Source organism: Onychostoma macrolepis, chromosome 16, assembly GCF_012432095.1.
Source record: "Onychostoma macrolepis isolate SWU-2019 chromosome 16, ASM1243209v1, whole genome shotgun sequence".
Classification (NCBI taxonomy): Eukaryota; Metazoa; Chordata; class Actinopteri; order Cypriniformes; family Cyprinidae; genus Onychostoma; species Onychostoma macrolepis.
The window spans coordinates 14,916,289-14,931,143 of NC_081170.1; the positions used below are offsets into that span (position 1 = coordinate 14,916,289).

The 14,855-nt window shown below is 38.8% G+C and overlaps 3 protein-coding genes across 4 annotated transcripts; 1 reads left to right on the top strand and 2 right to left on the bottom strand.

Moving 5' to 3' along the window:
- Positions 1 to 159: 159 nt before the first annotated feature.
- Positions 160 to 6,950, bottom strand: nes (nestin). Its single transcript, XM_058747036.1, has 4 exons — positions 6,017 to 6,950; positions 5,529 to 5,653; positions 4,514 to 4,587; positions 160 to 3,529 (listed from the first exon to the last, which is right to left on the bottom strand). Exons 1-4 carry the CDS (start codon positions 6,827 to 6,829, stop codon positions 666 to 668), a joined length of 3,876 nt encoding a protein of 1,291 aa, XP_058603019.1. The 5' UTR covers positions 6,830 to 6,950; the 3' UTR covers positions 160 to 665.
- A 927-nt stretch (positions 6,951 to 7,877) lies between these two features.
- On the top strand, positions 7,878 to 11,425 carry LOC131521529 (C-type lectin domain family 9 member A). Of its 2 annotated transcripts, none has more exons than XM_058746332.1 (8): positions 7,878 to 8,327; positions 8,483 to 8,563; positions 9,029 to 9,136; positions 9,592 to 9,626; positions 9,990 to 10,164; positions 10,243 to 10,400; positions 10,698 to 10,816; positions 11,034 to 11,425. In XM_058746332.1, the coding sequence occupies exons 1-8, from the start codon at positions 8,258 to 8,260 to the stop codon at positions 11,218 to 11,220; spliced, it is 933 nt and encodes a 310-aa protein (XP_058602315.1). In that variant the 5' UTR covers positions 7,878 to 8,257; the 3' UTR covers positions 11,221 to 11,425. The 2 variants fall into 2 exon arrangements, with proteins under 2 accessions (XP_058602315.1, XP_058602318.1); XM_058746335.1 differs by having other exon boundaries at positions 7,878 to 8,321.
- gpatch4 (G patch domain containing 4) lies at positions 11,272 to 14,719 on the bottom strand. Its single transcript, XM_058746331.1, has 8 exons — positions 14,622 to 14,719; positions 14,440 to 14,540; positions 14,204 to 14,277; positions 13,745 to 13,837; positions 13,213 to 13,320; positions 13,020 to 13,132; positions 12,731 to 12,781; positions 11,272 to 12,415 (listed from the first exon to the last, which is right to left on the bottom strand). Exons 2-8 carry the CDS (start codon positions 14,516 to 14,518, stop codon positions 11,569 to 11,571), a joined length of 1,365 nt encoding a protein of 454 aa, XP_058602314.1. The 5' UTR covers positions 14,519 to 14,540; positions 14,622 to 14,719; the 3' UTR covers positions 11,272 to 11,568.
- Between the last annotated feature and the right edge of the window lie 136 nt (positions 14,720 to 14,855).

Sequence of the window (14,855 nt, forward strand, 5' to 3'; positions counted from 1 at the left end):
GCTGGATGAATAAAAATGAGAACTTTAAATCTATCTTTAAATTAATGTTTACAACACAGAAAAGGTGTTAAATGTCGTGTGGTTGTGCAATTATTGATCAAAATTGCACATTTAAAAATAATAGTGAAAGAAAACACCAACTCAAATTATTTGCTATTTTACTCTTTATTCATCTTTTCTTTTTTTCAGAATTTGAAATTTTAAATCCACATTGTTTTTCCATTGTAACGTACATCAGTGAAAATACACAAAAGCATTTTATTTTTAACACTGACAGATGAAGGTCATTGAAAAGCTGGTCTAATTAGTACAGAAACAACAAGTATGAAGTAAAGCTTCATAGTAAATCTTTGAGAATCCTTTCTGCCTGTGGCTGTCATGGAGTACAACGCTTTCTTATCCCGAGACGACAGCTGGCACATTATGCCAGGCTGTTAACTCACATTACAGAGATCACATTGTACAATTACACACACTGCGCTGAGCAATCTTGTCTAGTTCCATTTCTGTGAATCTATGAAGGTGTTCTTGTTGCTGTCTTCCACCATGAATTTTCATTTTGGCTCTGTAATACATCTGTCCATCTATATGTCTAAATGACATCCCTACGTTTTTATGTTTTTGGTTTAGTCTTAAATGGTCTAAAACGTCATCGGACAAAGCTGTTACTCATCACCAGAGGACCAGGAATCCCCCTCCTCAACAGAGTCATCAGACAGGACCATCTTGCCTTGCGTCAGCTGTTCATCTTTATGCCTCTCATCCTGGCCTTTGAGGATGTCCCTCTTTTCTTTAGGACTTCCAATTGCTGTTGGCATTCCCTCCATATCTCTCCACTCCTCTCCAAAGACCATAGCCTGGTTTAAGTCTTCAGTCTTGGCAGGGTCATAAGTAGCTGCCATCTCCGTTTTTCCCTCACTCCAGAAATCTTCCTTCATGCTAGTGCTGAAAAAGCTATGAATCTCACTTTTCTTTTCCTTCGACTGAAATTCCTCCTCCTCTCCTGAATTGTAGCTCTCGAAATCCTTCACCGTTAGCACTTTTTCTGAAAAGCTCTCCACTGTCCGTTCGAGATGTTCTTCAAAATTTCCAAAGCTGTTTTCCGCTAAAATTGGCATTTTATTTGGAATTTCTAAATTCTCAGTCTCGTTTACTGGGAAAACGCATGTGTTTTCATCCATACTCGATGCATGTGTGATCTCAGCAGCATCTGGCGCATTTGTGCTTTTGCTCCAGATGTTAGAATTCTCCCAGTCATCAATCTGAGGGGCTTTAGGTTCTTCGGTGTTCTTCTCCTTACTGAGCACTTCTTCAGGAAAATTGATGACGTCAGACACAGAATCAGCTTTGGAGACTCCATTAGTAAAGGTTAATGGCTGCTCATTAATAGTGGCCGCTGCTAAAAGGCTTGTGTTCTGAAAGCACTGGCTGGCATTTGGAGATTCGTCTTCTGAGCTATTGCCTTCTTCCTGGTCTGAGTTGGGAATGTCTGATGTCACATTGTCTGGCTGGCTGTTTATTTCACTCTCCAAAGAGCGACTGTCTGTGAGATCCATGTTGGTGTGCATGGAAGCTTCCAGAAGATCTTCTGGTTCTTTGGTTGCAGCTGTATCTTGGAACATGGTCAGAGTTGACTGAGTTTCAAAGGAGCTTTTAAGCTGCTGGGATGTTTCAGGGAATGAGATTGGAAGGTCCGTATCAACTTGTTCTTGACTTTCATATGAATGGACTGTTTCATCCTCAGGTTGTTCGGTGTGTATATGCTGGTTTTCAGTCAGTTGTGGTTGCTCGTTTTGCTCATAAACCTTGACATCATGTTCTTCATCTTTCCTCATCTCTGTCATAACATCACTATCGTCTTCCAGGTCTCCCTTGAGCTCAATTCTTGAACTTTCTTTCTCCACCATGTCCAAACTTTCATGGACTTCAGAGTCACTTTGAAGCATCAAGCATGCCTTATCACCATCTAGTGCTTCTTCTTTAGAAACAACATCTTCTGTCATCATTTCTCCAGTGACCGCAATGTCTGGTTCTTCTGTGAGATCCTCCATCGTGTTGAAGCGTTTGGAGGCACTCTCATTCCAGTGGCCTCCTTCCATTCTTTCTTTCTCATCCTCACTATCACTGGTCTCGCCAATGAGGTGCAAGGCTTGCCCGTTCCCGTCTGTTTCCTCATCACTCTTATAACGAATCAAGGGCCGAGTGTCTGCTAGTGTGTTCTCCTGACTGTAGCTGTCACACTCACCAGGATCGGTTCTCCACGAGGCTGATATGTTTGGGGAATCATCATCTTCACCTTGGTTCTCTTCTTGTCCCTCAGATTCCTCAGGAAAAGGTTCTTCTTCATTTACTATCTGATCTGAATGGGCTTCAGTTGGCGGTACGGTATTCTCTAAACTCTCCTGATGATCTACACCTTCGTCCTGCACAGAAATATCACTCTTAATCACTTCTATCTCTTCTTCTTCTCTTTCAGTCACATTTTCATCTTCTGTTTTATCCTTTGTGTTAGCATCAATGTTCATTTCATCCTCTTCTTCCACGGCAGAGTCAGGGCTCATCACTTTTGTCTCATTCTCTGGTTCAATTTCTTCCTGTCTGTCCCACTCATTGATTGAATCAATCACTGCCTCAGTTTCACTGTCCATTTGCTCTGTTACATCCTCACTAATATTGCTCACATTGTCCTGTTCATCTACCTGCATTAAATCATCATGATAGCCAAAATCACCCACCAAATCTAAAGTTCCTTGCTCGAGGAACGATGAACCCAGTAAATTGGTGTTTACACTGATATGGCTAGATTTTAACGTATCATTATCATTCTCCGCATCTTCATATGCATCTGTGTGTCTTTCACTGATGTTCTCTGATCTTACATCCATCTCAGAGGTGTCATCTTTTTCGTCCTCTGCTATGGTTTTATTGTCTTCCCAAACAACCTTAGGTGCGTGTGAGATCCTAGCCATTTCAACAGACACTTCAGTGTCCTCGTCCTTCCCTTCTTCTGAAAGCCCTGCAGGATCTGTGAATGGACCAGCCCAGCTTTCTGTCTCCGGAGTTTGGGACAAGTTACTTGGTTGGTCAGCTGACACACTTATCAATGCCGATGCATCAGTTTCAGATTCAACCATCTGATCTTTCTGGGACTGTTTTGATTCGTCCTCCTCTTGAATCTCAATATCTTCTGGTTTGAGCTGTGGTTCTGGTTCTGCAGCTGTTTTGGGGAGAGCTGTTGTGAGGGCCAGGTCTTCATGGACATTCTCTTGCTGAAAATGATCCACAGACTCCTCAGCAGCTTTCTCAGTCTCCTCTGAGATATGAACCTCTGTCTTTTCTGTCACTGAGGCTCTGGTTGGTGTTCTTTGTGGAGTCCCTGGTGAATGAGTCCATGATGGAGTCGCACTGGTCAGCAGAGTATGAGAGGAGGTGATTGATCTGTGACTTGTAGACACAGTATTGCTGACATGGCAGGAAGCAGCAGTGGTCTGTGAGGCTGGGTGGGTCCCAGTGGGCTTTGAGAGCACATCTGTAACAAGAAACAAGAAGATGGTGAGGCAGGCTTTGTCACACAGACAGGGACCTATTTGATCAAATCTACCTTTGGCAGATCATCAGATCTATTTTCTGAATCCCACATACTCTTAGTGTGTTAAATAATTCTATTGCATCTTCATTTTTATGAGTATCTAAAAGAGAGGGTGATAATATGTAGAGATAGGATCATAAAAAAGTAACAAAGTCAGTTCCTCAAAAGTAGCTACACCGATTTGTCTCCATAGTATGTTGTATGACATATGTGTTTGATTTACTAAAAAGAACCGACTCTTTAAAGTCATCGTTTCAGGATTTCTGACTACACTGGTTGCGCTGTAAGCTTTTGATACACTTAAAAAAAAAACAGCTCGTAATGCATCAAAATATCAAAATATCATGCCCTGATAACTATGATGCTATTGGAAAAAATGTGGTAGATGGATAAAGCCCCAGGCTAAAGAGATAGTGGAGATAGTATGAAACAGACAGACATAGACCACCGATCTGCCTCCCAGGGGAGTTATCAGAATACACATTAGTCGTGAACTGTGAGTGAGCCGTAATGGAGATGTATTGATCTTCATTATGCTTTTCCAGGACTGCATTACTGGAAAGTGGAGCCATCTGCTACAGTGACCTATGGGACTAGCACAGGAAGCTAGTTTTACAGGCTTAGACAGATACCTCACCATGCAATAAGCACACAATGTCACAAAGTGCTAATCATTTAACCAGCACAGAGCACAGCAGTATTTAGAGAAAGGAGATCTGTGTTCAGATGAAAAATCTATATAGGCTGAATTTTGTTCACTTATTCTATAGATCCATTATTAGTTTTTAGATTTATTAATAATAAAATATTATTATCCACTTTCCTATTGCCTAAATAGCCATCACTATTTAGTAAAAACAATAATAACAATTTTTAAAAAAAATTGAAAAAAATGTTTTATTTATTTTTTAAAAAGAATGTTACCTAAAAAGAAAGCAGAGCTGGTCTTTTTTGTTGTTGGTCTGTCAATTCTCAGGCCCTCGCTGTCCAGCAAAGCTCTGGAAAGAAGCAACAGAACATCTGTCAGCATCACAGCAATTTCTTTAATGTGAGGGGTGGGTTAAATGAGATGGAGTCAGGTTCTTGAGCTGCAGTCTTGTGCTTAGTTCTGTTGTTATGCAAATAGCATGTCAGATTTGTCATTGTCAGCCCATCTGCAGGATTTGGCATCAATTAATTTACCTCCTGCATGCAGTATTGAACAATTGCAAGGATTGGAATTTACAAACGTACACACACACTTAATGTACCAGGTATCCTGCCAAATGCATGTATTTACAAAAAACATCACACAATCAATTTTTTTTTAAAACAAATGTGGATCTTTCTTTTTTTTTATTACATACAAATGTATTAAAAAACTCAAAACGACTTGAAAGAGACATGCACATCATATTGTAACAATATGCAATAAAAATGATGTACACATTTCTAATAACTTCACATTTTAAAACCCCCATCCCTATCCTTCCTAAGTACCTGTGCATCTAATGCAATGCAACTTCATGATATGGAGGACCATGAAAAGAGCAACAGCTAAAATGCTTGGTCAAAATTTATTTCGGTCTGCCCTCAACAGACATAAATCGGTCAGATCTGAAGGATGTTATTGAATGAATTGCCCACCCCCTGTTTCACTGCCCCTCCTCCAAGCAGATGGATCAGGGTCAGTGCCGGGTGGGAAATGGAGAGGGTCCATTCTGATTGACTGATCTAAAGTTACCCCTCTCTGGGTGCCTGAGATGCTTTTTAGAGCCACTGATGCATGATCATATTAGTTGGGCCTCCATAAACTACAAATCCCATAGCGCAGGGGAATCCCATAGGAGGAAATGGAGAGAGCTACATGCATGTTTTACTTCATGTAAAGATGGTCCTGAAGATTATAATAAAGAAAGGTTGTACTTTGCTGGTGTTTATGATGATTGAAGACAGGTACCTGTATGTGGCCACCTCCAGTCCAAGAGACATCTTGACCTGCAGCAAGTTTTGTCTGTCCACCATCAAGCTATCTATCTGCTGCCCCAGGCTGTCTTTCTCCAACTCCAGAGCATCTACTTGGTCCTGTGCAAAGATATGAGATACGTTTTCTTCAAAAACATATATTAAAGTGAGGAAATCGCAATAAAACATTTGACAAAATTAAAAGAACCCAGATAAATAAATGTGTCCTGTTCCAAACCTGTATGACCCTCTGTCTTCAGTGGAACACGAAAGTAGATATTTTGAAAAATATCTCAGTACTTTTTGTCCCTGAAATGAAAGCAGGGTCCAGTGTTGTTTGGGACCTCAGCGATTTCCATCGCATTGACAAAAACAGATGAAACATTCCTCAAAATATCCTACAGGTTGCAACAACATGAGGGGGAGTAAATGAAGAGAATCTGAATTGGTTGAACAACAAAGTCCATAAGTTTAAATTCTTACCTGAAAATGTTGAAGCTCCTGTTTATGCTCTTCTTTCTGCTGCACTAAATTTTTCTCCAACATCTGCCTCTTAGTCTTCGTGCTCTCGAGCTCCTTTGCCAGATGCTGAACTTGATGCTGGTTTTCTCTCTTCTCTTGATGAATCTTTGCCATGTTGGCTTTGGCCTGGTTCAGATTTTCCTCAAGACGTCCAACCAGTCTCTGATAGTTGTTGGTTGCCTCCTGCCAGGCTTGAGTTGCTCTGTGGCTGTACTCTTGTCCCAGATCTGGGATGGTGGCAGTTTGAGTGGGCTGTGGGGCCATCAAGACTTGTTTTGTCTGTTTCAGAGAGGCCTGCATGGTTTCCATGTTCTCCTGGTGGACTTGCATCTGTAGCAAGAGGTCTTTCTCAAGTTGGCCAACCTTCTCCCTAAGCCAAATCTGAGCTCTACGCTCCTCTTCCAGCTCCTTCCTGCTCTCCATGAGTTTTCTCTGTGCCTCAGCCTGAGCGTTCTTCGCCTTCTGTCTTTGAATACTCACCACCTCTATATCCTCCATCAAGTTCTCCACTTCCAGTTCCACATGGTCTTTCTTCCTCCAGGCCTCATCCAACATCCTCCTGGCCTGGCTGAGAGCCTCCTCTTGAGCTTTGCGCTGGCCTGGTGGTTTCCTGCTGCTCTTGAGAGTGTGGACCTCCTCTCGCAGTAGCTTGTTTTCCTCCTCCAGAAGCTTCACACGGCCTAAGTACGATTCGAGACGCTGGTTCAGCTCCAGCATCTGGTACTTTTCCTCCTGAAACTGGGTGAAGGGCAGTCGGGCACCCAGAAGCTCCATCTCAGAGTGGTGGGAAGTGTTAAGTCTCACTAGAACTATGCACAGTGGCTGTGAAGGGCTGGAGGTCTTTGTGGCTGCTAAGTGATTATAATGACAGAGTTGAGGGTGAGGTCTGGACCACAGTCCCAGTGCCCAGCGGCTGAATGGACAGGGGAGAGAAAGACCCTCCTTTTCATAGACAATGAGAAGGGGGAGGGCGAAGGAGTTAAGGAGGAGGGGTGGATGGACAGAATGCGAGAGTGATGTAATTTGGGGAGTTAACTCTACCACTGCTGGATTACTTCCAAACCTGTAATACTTTCTCCTGTGGAGATATTAGGCAAAATGTTAGGAACTGACACCCTCAGTAACCATTCACTTTCAGTGCATCTTTTTTTCTATACATTAAAAAAAGAATGATGACTGAGACTGTCTGTTTGGAACAACATGAGGGTAAATAATGACTGAATTTTCATTTTTGGCCGAACAATCGTTGTAATTCTTGATGTTTACTACATTTTGTCACATTAATTTACTGTCCCCCTCTTGTGGCAAGATGATGACAATACATCAGACAAAATAGTCATCTGAAAACCAGGATGGATGGCAGGATGAATATTATCTATAGTGAGGAGGTAACTACTCTCATAATTGTATAGAGGACTACTGTCATTATTTATGACTTTATTACACATTTGCATTTTCTGTTTAATGCACTGTAAAAAAAAAAGTTGACTTTAAAAAAAATAAGGCAACCTACAATTAATTTAAGTCAGCTAACATCTGACAACTTAAATACGTTTGTTCATCTACAGAGTGACAGGCAGCCTACTGAATAAAATAAAAAATAAAAAAAATTACAAAGGTTACTAAAGATTATTTAGCATTTACTGCATTCTTACACCTTTAAGTTTAATTTTCAAAGCCTCTACATGATATAGTGTTATCTTCATTTTATAATTCATTTTTAAATTATAAATTATTCAGTTATAAAGAGAAACAACGGCCAAACCAAATGCAGTCTTTTTATTGTAACTGAATACCATTAAAATTCACATGATCAGACGTTCTTCCCAGTAAAGTACTTCAAACTGATAACTCAAAACACAGAACATATAAGAGTTTATGCCATTGGACAGGGAAGTTTTGTAAGATATCACTTCCTCTTTCAATAACTGACAATTTTAGATTTATTATTATTACGCTTGTAAAGAATGTAAAATTTTCTGTGGAATTAACAGAACATGACCCTTTAGACACCTCCTTGTGTATGAATCTGATGAAGTAATAGTGTTGTAAATGAGGCAGCATGTTTCGCTTCCTGGACAAATTCTGTTATTACCAAATTCTGAATGGCACAAATGTCTCTGCGCAGTCTGTCTGACTGCATTTAATCATACTGCTGTTTTCGGTCTTAACAGCATTTGTGGATTGTGAAGGTGAGCAGGTATGGAAAACGAGGTGTACTATTCAACAGTTACCTTCAAGTCATCTGACAATGACAAATCTACAGGTACAGGTATGTTTTTTTCTTTTCTATCTTTCTTTCTTTTTGGTGATGGCAAAGAAACACAAGATTTAACCATTATGTTACCACAACATTTGCTCTGTTTGCTTGGAATGCTTTAAGTGTTTTTAATGAATGAATGAATAAATGTCTGATTACTGTTAAAGTGCCACAGTCAGAGGAGTCTGTATTGTATGCTGAGGTGAAAAGAAAACAATCAACTTCACAGACACCTCCTGAGAACACAGGCAAGAGATCATTCACAAAAAACTATAATATACATATGTATATTTAAAATAATCTATGCATAATTTATATAAAATTTGATATTGTTACAAACATTGTTAATGTAAAATATTTTATATTTATGTATATTTATTTAATTTCTTTAAACAAAAAAAAAATCTTTACTTTTTTTTTAATTTGGGGATTTTTTTTTAACAAATCTGACTGACACTTCACTTCGTTCAAATTCAAAATAAGAGTTACATGCTATTTTTTCTTTTCCTCTCTTTCCTGTGCAGCTGCAGTGTTCATTAAAAAAAATCTTTTTTTTTGCCAGCACATGATACTCTTGACTGAAAGTACACAGAGTATACCTATCATATAATCTTTAAAAAAGAACATTTTTAACTCTACAAAAGTCTTAATTTGTCAAATGTGACCATGTAGTATCATATGGTCAGACTCAAACTAGTCTCATTCTCATTCAGAAAAAGAAACCTCCATTCAGATCTCTCCAACTTATAGACGAGCTACTGTGTCTCTGGGGCTGCTCTGCTTCCTCCTGCTCACTGCGTTAACAACTTTCAGCACTTTCAGTAAGAATAAGCACTGTCTCATTCATTTAAATAACACTAAAATATCATTCAGTCCTACATTTGGATGTCCACATTTAGTTGTGCTCCAACCCTGTGCAAGAAAACTCATGATTAACTGGTTTAAGTGTATTCAATCAGAACTAAAAAAAAACAAGTGGTAGAGTAACCCTGATGTAACCTCAAAAATTACCAACACAGAAGTGTTACAAGAAAAGTGAAATTACACTGTGTGACAACACAGGAAACTTTCTCATGTGTCCTGTTGTCACAAGTCAGTTATAAAATTTCACACTTTCCTACAAGTTTACAGGTCAATAGTGTCATTTATGACTAAATATGTACTATTCCTATTTCCTAAACTCCTAAAATATCACAGAGCTTTTATATTGCAGTTGAAAATAGTCTACAAGTAGATTTAACTAACAATGTACCCGTTTTGTTTCTCTGCCTTGCAGACTACATTCACATGTCTAAATACAACAATATTCTGGTAAGACCAAATCCTGAAACAACATTTAGCACTTAAAGGGATAGCTCACCCAAAAAATGAAAATTCTGTCATCATTTGTTCACCCTCAAGTTGATCCAAACCTGTATGAATTTCATAAAACATGATACAACCATTGACTTCAATAGTATGGAATACTTAAATACATACTATGGACGTATATAGGGACCACATACTGTTTGGTTACTCACATTATTCAAAATATCAAAAAAAGAAATTTGTATAGGTTTGGAACAACCTGAGGGTGAATAAATGACAGTTTTCATTCATGGGTAAGATATCAGAAATTCTGCTAAACAATAATGACTTTCAATCACATTTTAACCAGGAAATAAATGTATACAGGCCCAGCACTCTAAAGAGAAATCCACCAATCTGCAATTACTGGCAGACAAGGAAGTGCTTGAGCAAGAGAGAGCAAAACTGACGACACAGGGTGAACAGATGAATGCCACACTGGACTTCATACTCAAAAAAAGCAACTTTTTAGTGGATGAGTACTGTCAGTCCACTGGAAATGGTAAGCTCTTTTACTGAATCTGGAGTAAAGTCTCCAAGTGTTTTTCCTCCAGTTAATCTGAGCTGTTCTCCATCACAGGGGTCCAGTGTACACCTTGTCCTCAAGAGTGGATTCAGAATGGTTCCAGCTGTTACTATTTCCATAAAAACCAGCCCTGGAAAACATGGACAATGAGTCAAGAATACTGCAAGGGATATGGAGCTCAGCTGGCCACAATAGACAGTGTGGAGGAACAAGTATATAAAAATATACAAGAATGTTCTAAACTATGAACAAAATGAATATAGTTTGTCAATGTTCTACACCATTTCCACTAGGCCCAAAGAACTGATGTTTTCTGAAGTGTATTGACTGTAAACACTTGTGGCATTTAGCAAAGGTTGTTATACAAGTGACTTGTTTTGGCATCACATGGGACCATTTTGATCGACAGATGGCAAACATCCAGTTTAAAATGACAAAGGATTGCTAACAGTAAATCTACTGTGCTTTCCACATGATTTTAACACTGTTCTCATTCTATGCAAATTCAGGAATTCATCAATCAGCACACCACATCATATTATGATGCATATCATGGCTACTGGATTGGACTCTCTGAAAAGTCAGAAACAGCTTGGGTCTGGACCACTAGGGCCAAACTTGAGGGAGGGTAAGTCTAAAAATATGGCAACAGAAGAGTTATTTGATAAAATCAATTGAATTTTTATATTTTTACTGTAGTAAGAGGCAGAATGCATATAAAAAAGTATAAATATTAGTTTCCAGTTTAATTGAGAATTTTCCTTTTGATAAACCATGAAAACAAAAACCTATCAATAAAAAATACAATAATGAATCAGTTACAATTTACCATATTTTCCTTTCAGATTCTGGATCAGTGGCCCCTCAGAAGGATACATGGACTGTGTTCTGTCAATGACCAGCAAAAACCCACTGAAAAGCTGGATATCAACAAGATGTCACATGTACAATAGATGGATCTGCGAAATGGACGTTTTAACATGGCCAACCTTCCTTCAAGCCCAGCCAAACCTAAATGACACCTCAACATGAGCAGAAGACAAAACAAAAGACAACCATCTCAAGAATAACTTTATTTTCCAATTCAGTTGATGTCTGACTTGTTAGCAATGTTTCAAGTTCCACACAAATCACTTCAAGCTGTCCACATTTCATCACATTTTTGTCATTGTGGATATGCTATTTAATATGCATTACACAAATCAGTCTATTAAAAACATTTCATGTCAAAAATCAACCATGACTCGTAAGAATTAATACGAGTGCTGCATAACAAATCTGAACAGTTCAGTCTGATACTGGAGAACTGATCCTAGCATTTCAGCATCAGCCCAGATTCTGACCAGCTTGTGTTTGTAGTGAGTTTAGAAGCATGCAAGTTCACTCTTTGCTCTTTTTTCTCTTTTTTTTTGGCACAGACTCCTCAAACTGCACATTTTCTACCACCTCCTGCTCCTCCTTTTTGCTTTGTTTCTTTTTTTTGTTTTTCTTCCTGTCGTTCTCCTGTCCTTCGTTGCTAGTGTCCTCTGTTACTGTCATCATGGTAGTTGAGTTATCCACATCTTCATAGTGCTCCATAGAGGATTTATTTTTCTTCTTTTTCTTTCTGGAGGCACTGTCAGATGCTCGTTGATGTTCAGTACTGCCCTCCTGTGGCTGTTTGTTCTGTGTGTCCGTGGAATCCTCACTGATCTCATCTATGTCGGCCGTCTCATCATCCACCTTGGACCGTTTTTTCTTTTTCTTCTTCTTGTGTGTGCAGTCATCCATCGGCAGGTGTGTGTCTCGCTCTTCTGATGTGTGTGTGAATGCCTCGTTCATGTCTACGCTGCAGTCTCCATAAACACAATCCTCAGGTGCTTCTTTTTCTTTGCGATTTCTCTTTTTCTTCTTCTTTGTATCTGCGATCATATCGTCGTTCACGGAAGCACCATTAAAGTCTTTCCTCTTTTTGGGTTTGCAGTCCTCAGTATCATTACTTGAAAGGATGTGTGTTGTTATCTTATCTTCATGGATGTCATTCTCTGATGGTTCCTCCTGCCTTTTTGATTTCTTGCGTTTTGCTTTCTCTTTCATATCTGGACGTCCCTCAGGATTTAGACAATCTGTGCTGCTTGTGGATGTTTCAGCAGTGTGGCTCTTCTTACCATACCTGTTCATGAACTCTTGCTCCTGCTGCTCAAGCCGGGCCAGTTTGGCGCTCATAGTGAGTCCATGTCTGGCTCCTCTGTTCACAAACAAACATGTATAAGTAACCAACAAAACTGGCATATATATATATATATATATATATATGTATTAGAAATGCTGCCTTGGTAATAATTGAAATACTAAAACTACAAAATAAATAAAAAATAAAAATATAAAATATAAAAGTGCTCATTTAAGTTATTTACAATACATCTTATACTAAAATAACACTGATTTGATAATGTTACGCTATCTGTGATTCATGTCCTGCTCAAATGTGATGGATGGAAATGGGAAAATGCTAGAAGATCGGGATGCATCACAGTGAAAACCTGAAGAGATCAGAGCTTACTTGTGTGCTGTTCGTCCTCCGCAAGCTTTCATCAGATCTGCATCTGATAGTCTTAAAAGAGACCGACAGAAATACAGAGTTGAGCTGGCCTGAAAGCATAACTGATCTTCAAATCTAACACATTTTTAAATAATCTTTATTGCTTCTGCATGCCACAGTAAGGAACATTTGATAGTGCAGAATATTCTACAATGATAGTATATAACAAAAAATGTAATAAAAATTTGATAAAAAACTATAAGGTTTTTAAAGGAATGCGTCAGAATTTTGTAATATTGGCAGCTCATACTTGGTCGTGCAGGACAGATCCAGTTTCTGGTCCTCATCTTCAGGACCGCTGCTGCTGTCATCTGAATCAGAGATCTTTTCTGGCTTCTCCTCACCCGACAGCAGTGTAGCTGACTAAGAACGAAGACAGACAACAACTGCACAATCCGAATACTAAATCACTGCCGGATTTTTTCCCCATTTATTATTCGTACCTTGACAAAGCACCCATAGAGCATGGACTTGGCTTGCTGAGCCTTGCGTGGCCTCTTGTTGGAGATCAAACCATCATTGCTGTCATCTGACTTCACCACCACACCGTTCTAAACCACAATGACAACACCAGATGAGCCAGAGAAAGAAAACAAGCATGCCCTCATTCACACAAAACCCAGTTTGCTATCATTCGCTTTAATTAATGAATTTATTTTTTACAACAACTTATGATTTTTTTTGTAATAACTTAAGGAGCCTAATTGTCAAATTTTGAAAAAAGTATTCTTTTCTGCATTTACTAATCTAGCTTTCTAATGCACTTGTGAATATTGTTGGCTTTGTAACAAATTGCATTATGTTCTGCTAAATTAATAAATGTCAATAAAATAAATGTTACACACAAAACTGAATTGTGATAAATATAGTTGCAAAATGTGATTCGTAATATTTAACAAAAAATAAATAAATTAACAGCTACAGTGAAGAGATGATTTAATTGCAAAAAAAAAAAATCCACTTCATATTACTTACCTGCCCTGATTCCACAACCAGACCTGACGAGGCCTTGTTAAAAACATGGTCCCACCAGTGGAAACTGAACTGCTCACCTTCCTTATGGCCCATCTGGATACAAACAGTACATAATAAATACAAACATAATGTGCATAAAAGCTACAACAGCTGGTAACTCAAAATCTCAAAAGCTAGATGTGTGTACAAACTATTGACCTGTAGAGAGATATGCTACACTTTACCTAAACGGTTTTCAACAGCATTTCTAATTCATGTATAATTATGATACATACTGGTTTTATGATCTGGCATTAGGACACTGACATGGGTAAGGGTGGTGAACCAGTTAGAGCACCATAACTGTCTATTACACATAACAATACATGTTTATAAACAAACTTCATGTCCATGTTGTCAACTGCCCACATGCTGTATTCAACGCAATTATCTAAAAACAAAAAGATGTTCTCTACTCACCCCTCCTTTACCACATTTAATTTTGACTTTAATAGCTTCTGAGATGCCATTCTCTGATCTTCCCAGACCTTTACCTACAACACAACAGTCTAAATATTAGCATTACCAAATAGACTTGGCATGTGGCAGTCGGTTTACATGGATATGCCAACGATTATGCAGGGGAGTTATTTATCTATATTAAAGTTTAACATAAACAGGGTTTGTGATATATACAGAATCTGTTCTGATTGTACCTTTTTCCCATCCGTGTCGCAGAAGCTGCTCCTCTGCGAATTTTAGTCCTGTACTCTTTTCTTGGACCATTTCTGCCATTTCCAGAATAACTTCTCAGAATCTGCACGTGTGAAGCAGTTAGTAAAACACGGATCGGGCAACTTCATATAGCCGTTTTAAAAATGCGTTAATAATAATTAACCGAAATAGAAGAAAATGGGCAACAATCGCTACCACGCGTTCAGCAAGAGAGCAGACATGACACCGGCAACAGACGCAACTATATAAAGCGAGCAGGGTCAGCGACAGCGATCTTTATTAACGAAACGCGTTTTCATATTTCTCTCTCTCTCACTCAAACACACACACATTAACGTATATATTCATGTAAAATAGTAAATAATTATACAGATAATCAAATTCAATAGATTAAAAC

Coding starts and splice junctions, on each gene's coding strand:
- nes (XM_058747036.1), bottom strand. CDS start 6,829: ATGGAGCTTCTGGGTGCCCGACTGCCCTTCACCCAGTTTCAGGAGGAA. Junction 4,588..5,528: donor CTGGAGGTGGCCACATACAG/GTACCTGTCTTC, acceptor GCTTCTTTCCAG/AGCTTTGCTGGACAGCGAGG. Junction 3,530..4,513: donor CAGCTCTGCTTTCTTTTTAG/GTAACATTCTTT, acceptor TTCTTGTTACAG/ATGTGCTCTCAAAGCCCACT.
- LOC131521529 (XM_058746332.1), top strand. CDS start 8,258: ATGGAAAACGAGGTGTACTATTCAACAGTTACCTTCAAGTCATCTGAC. Junction 10,401..10,697: donor TAGACAGTGTGGAGGAACAA/GTATATAAAAAT, acceptor ATGCAAATTCAG/GAATTCATCAATCAGCACAC. Junction 10,817..11,033: donor AGGGCCAAACTTGAGGGAGG/GTAAGTCTAAAA, acceptor TTTTCCTTTCAG/ATTCTGGATCAGTGGCCCCT.
- gpatch4 (XM_058746331.1), bottom strand. CDS start 14,518: ATGGCAGAAATGGTCCAAGAAAAGAGTACAGGACTAAAATTCGCAGAG. Junction 14,278..14,439: donor GCGACACGGATGGGAAAAAG/GTACAATCAGAA, acceptor GTTGTGTTGTAG/GTAAAGGTCTGGGAAGATCA. Junction 13,838..14,203: donor TTAAATGTGGTAAAGGAGGG/GTGAGTAGAGAA, acceptor GTTTGTATCCAG/ATGGGCCATAAGGAAGGTGA.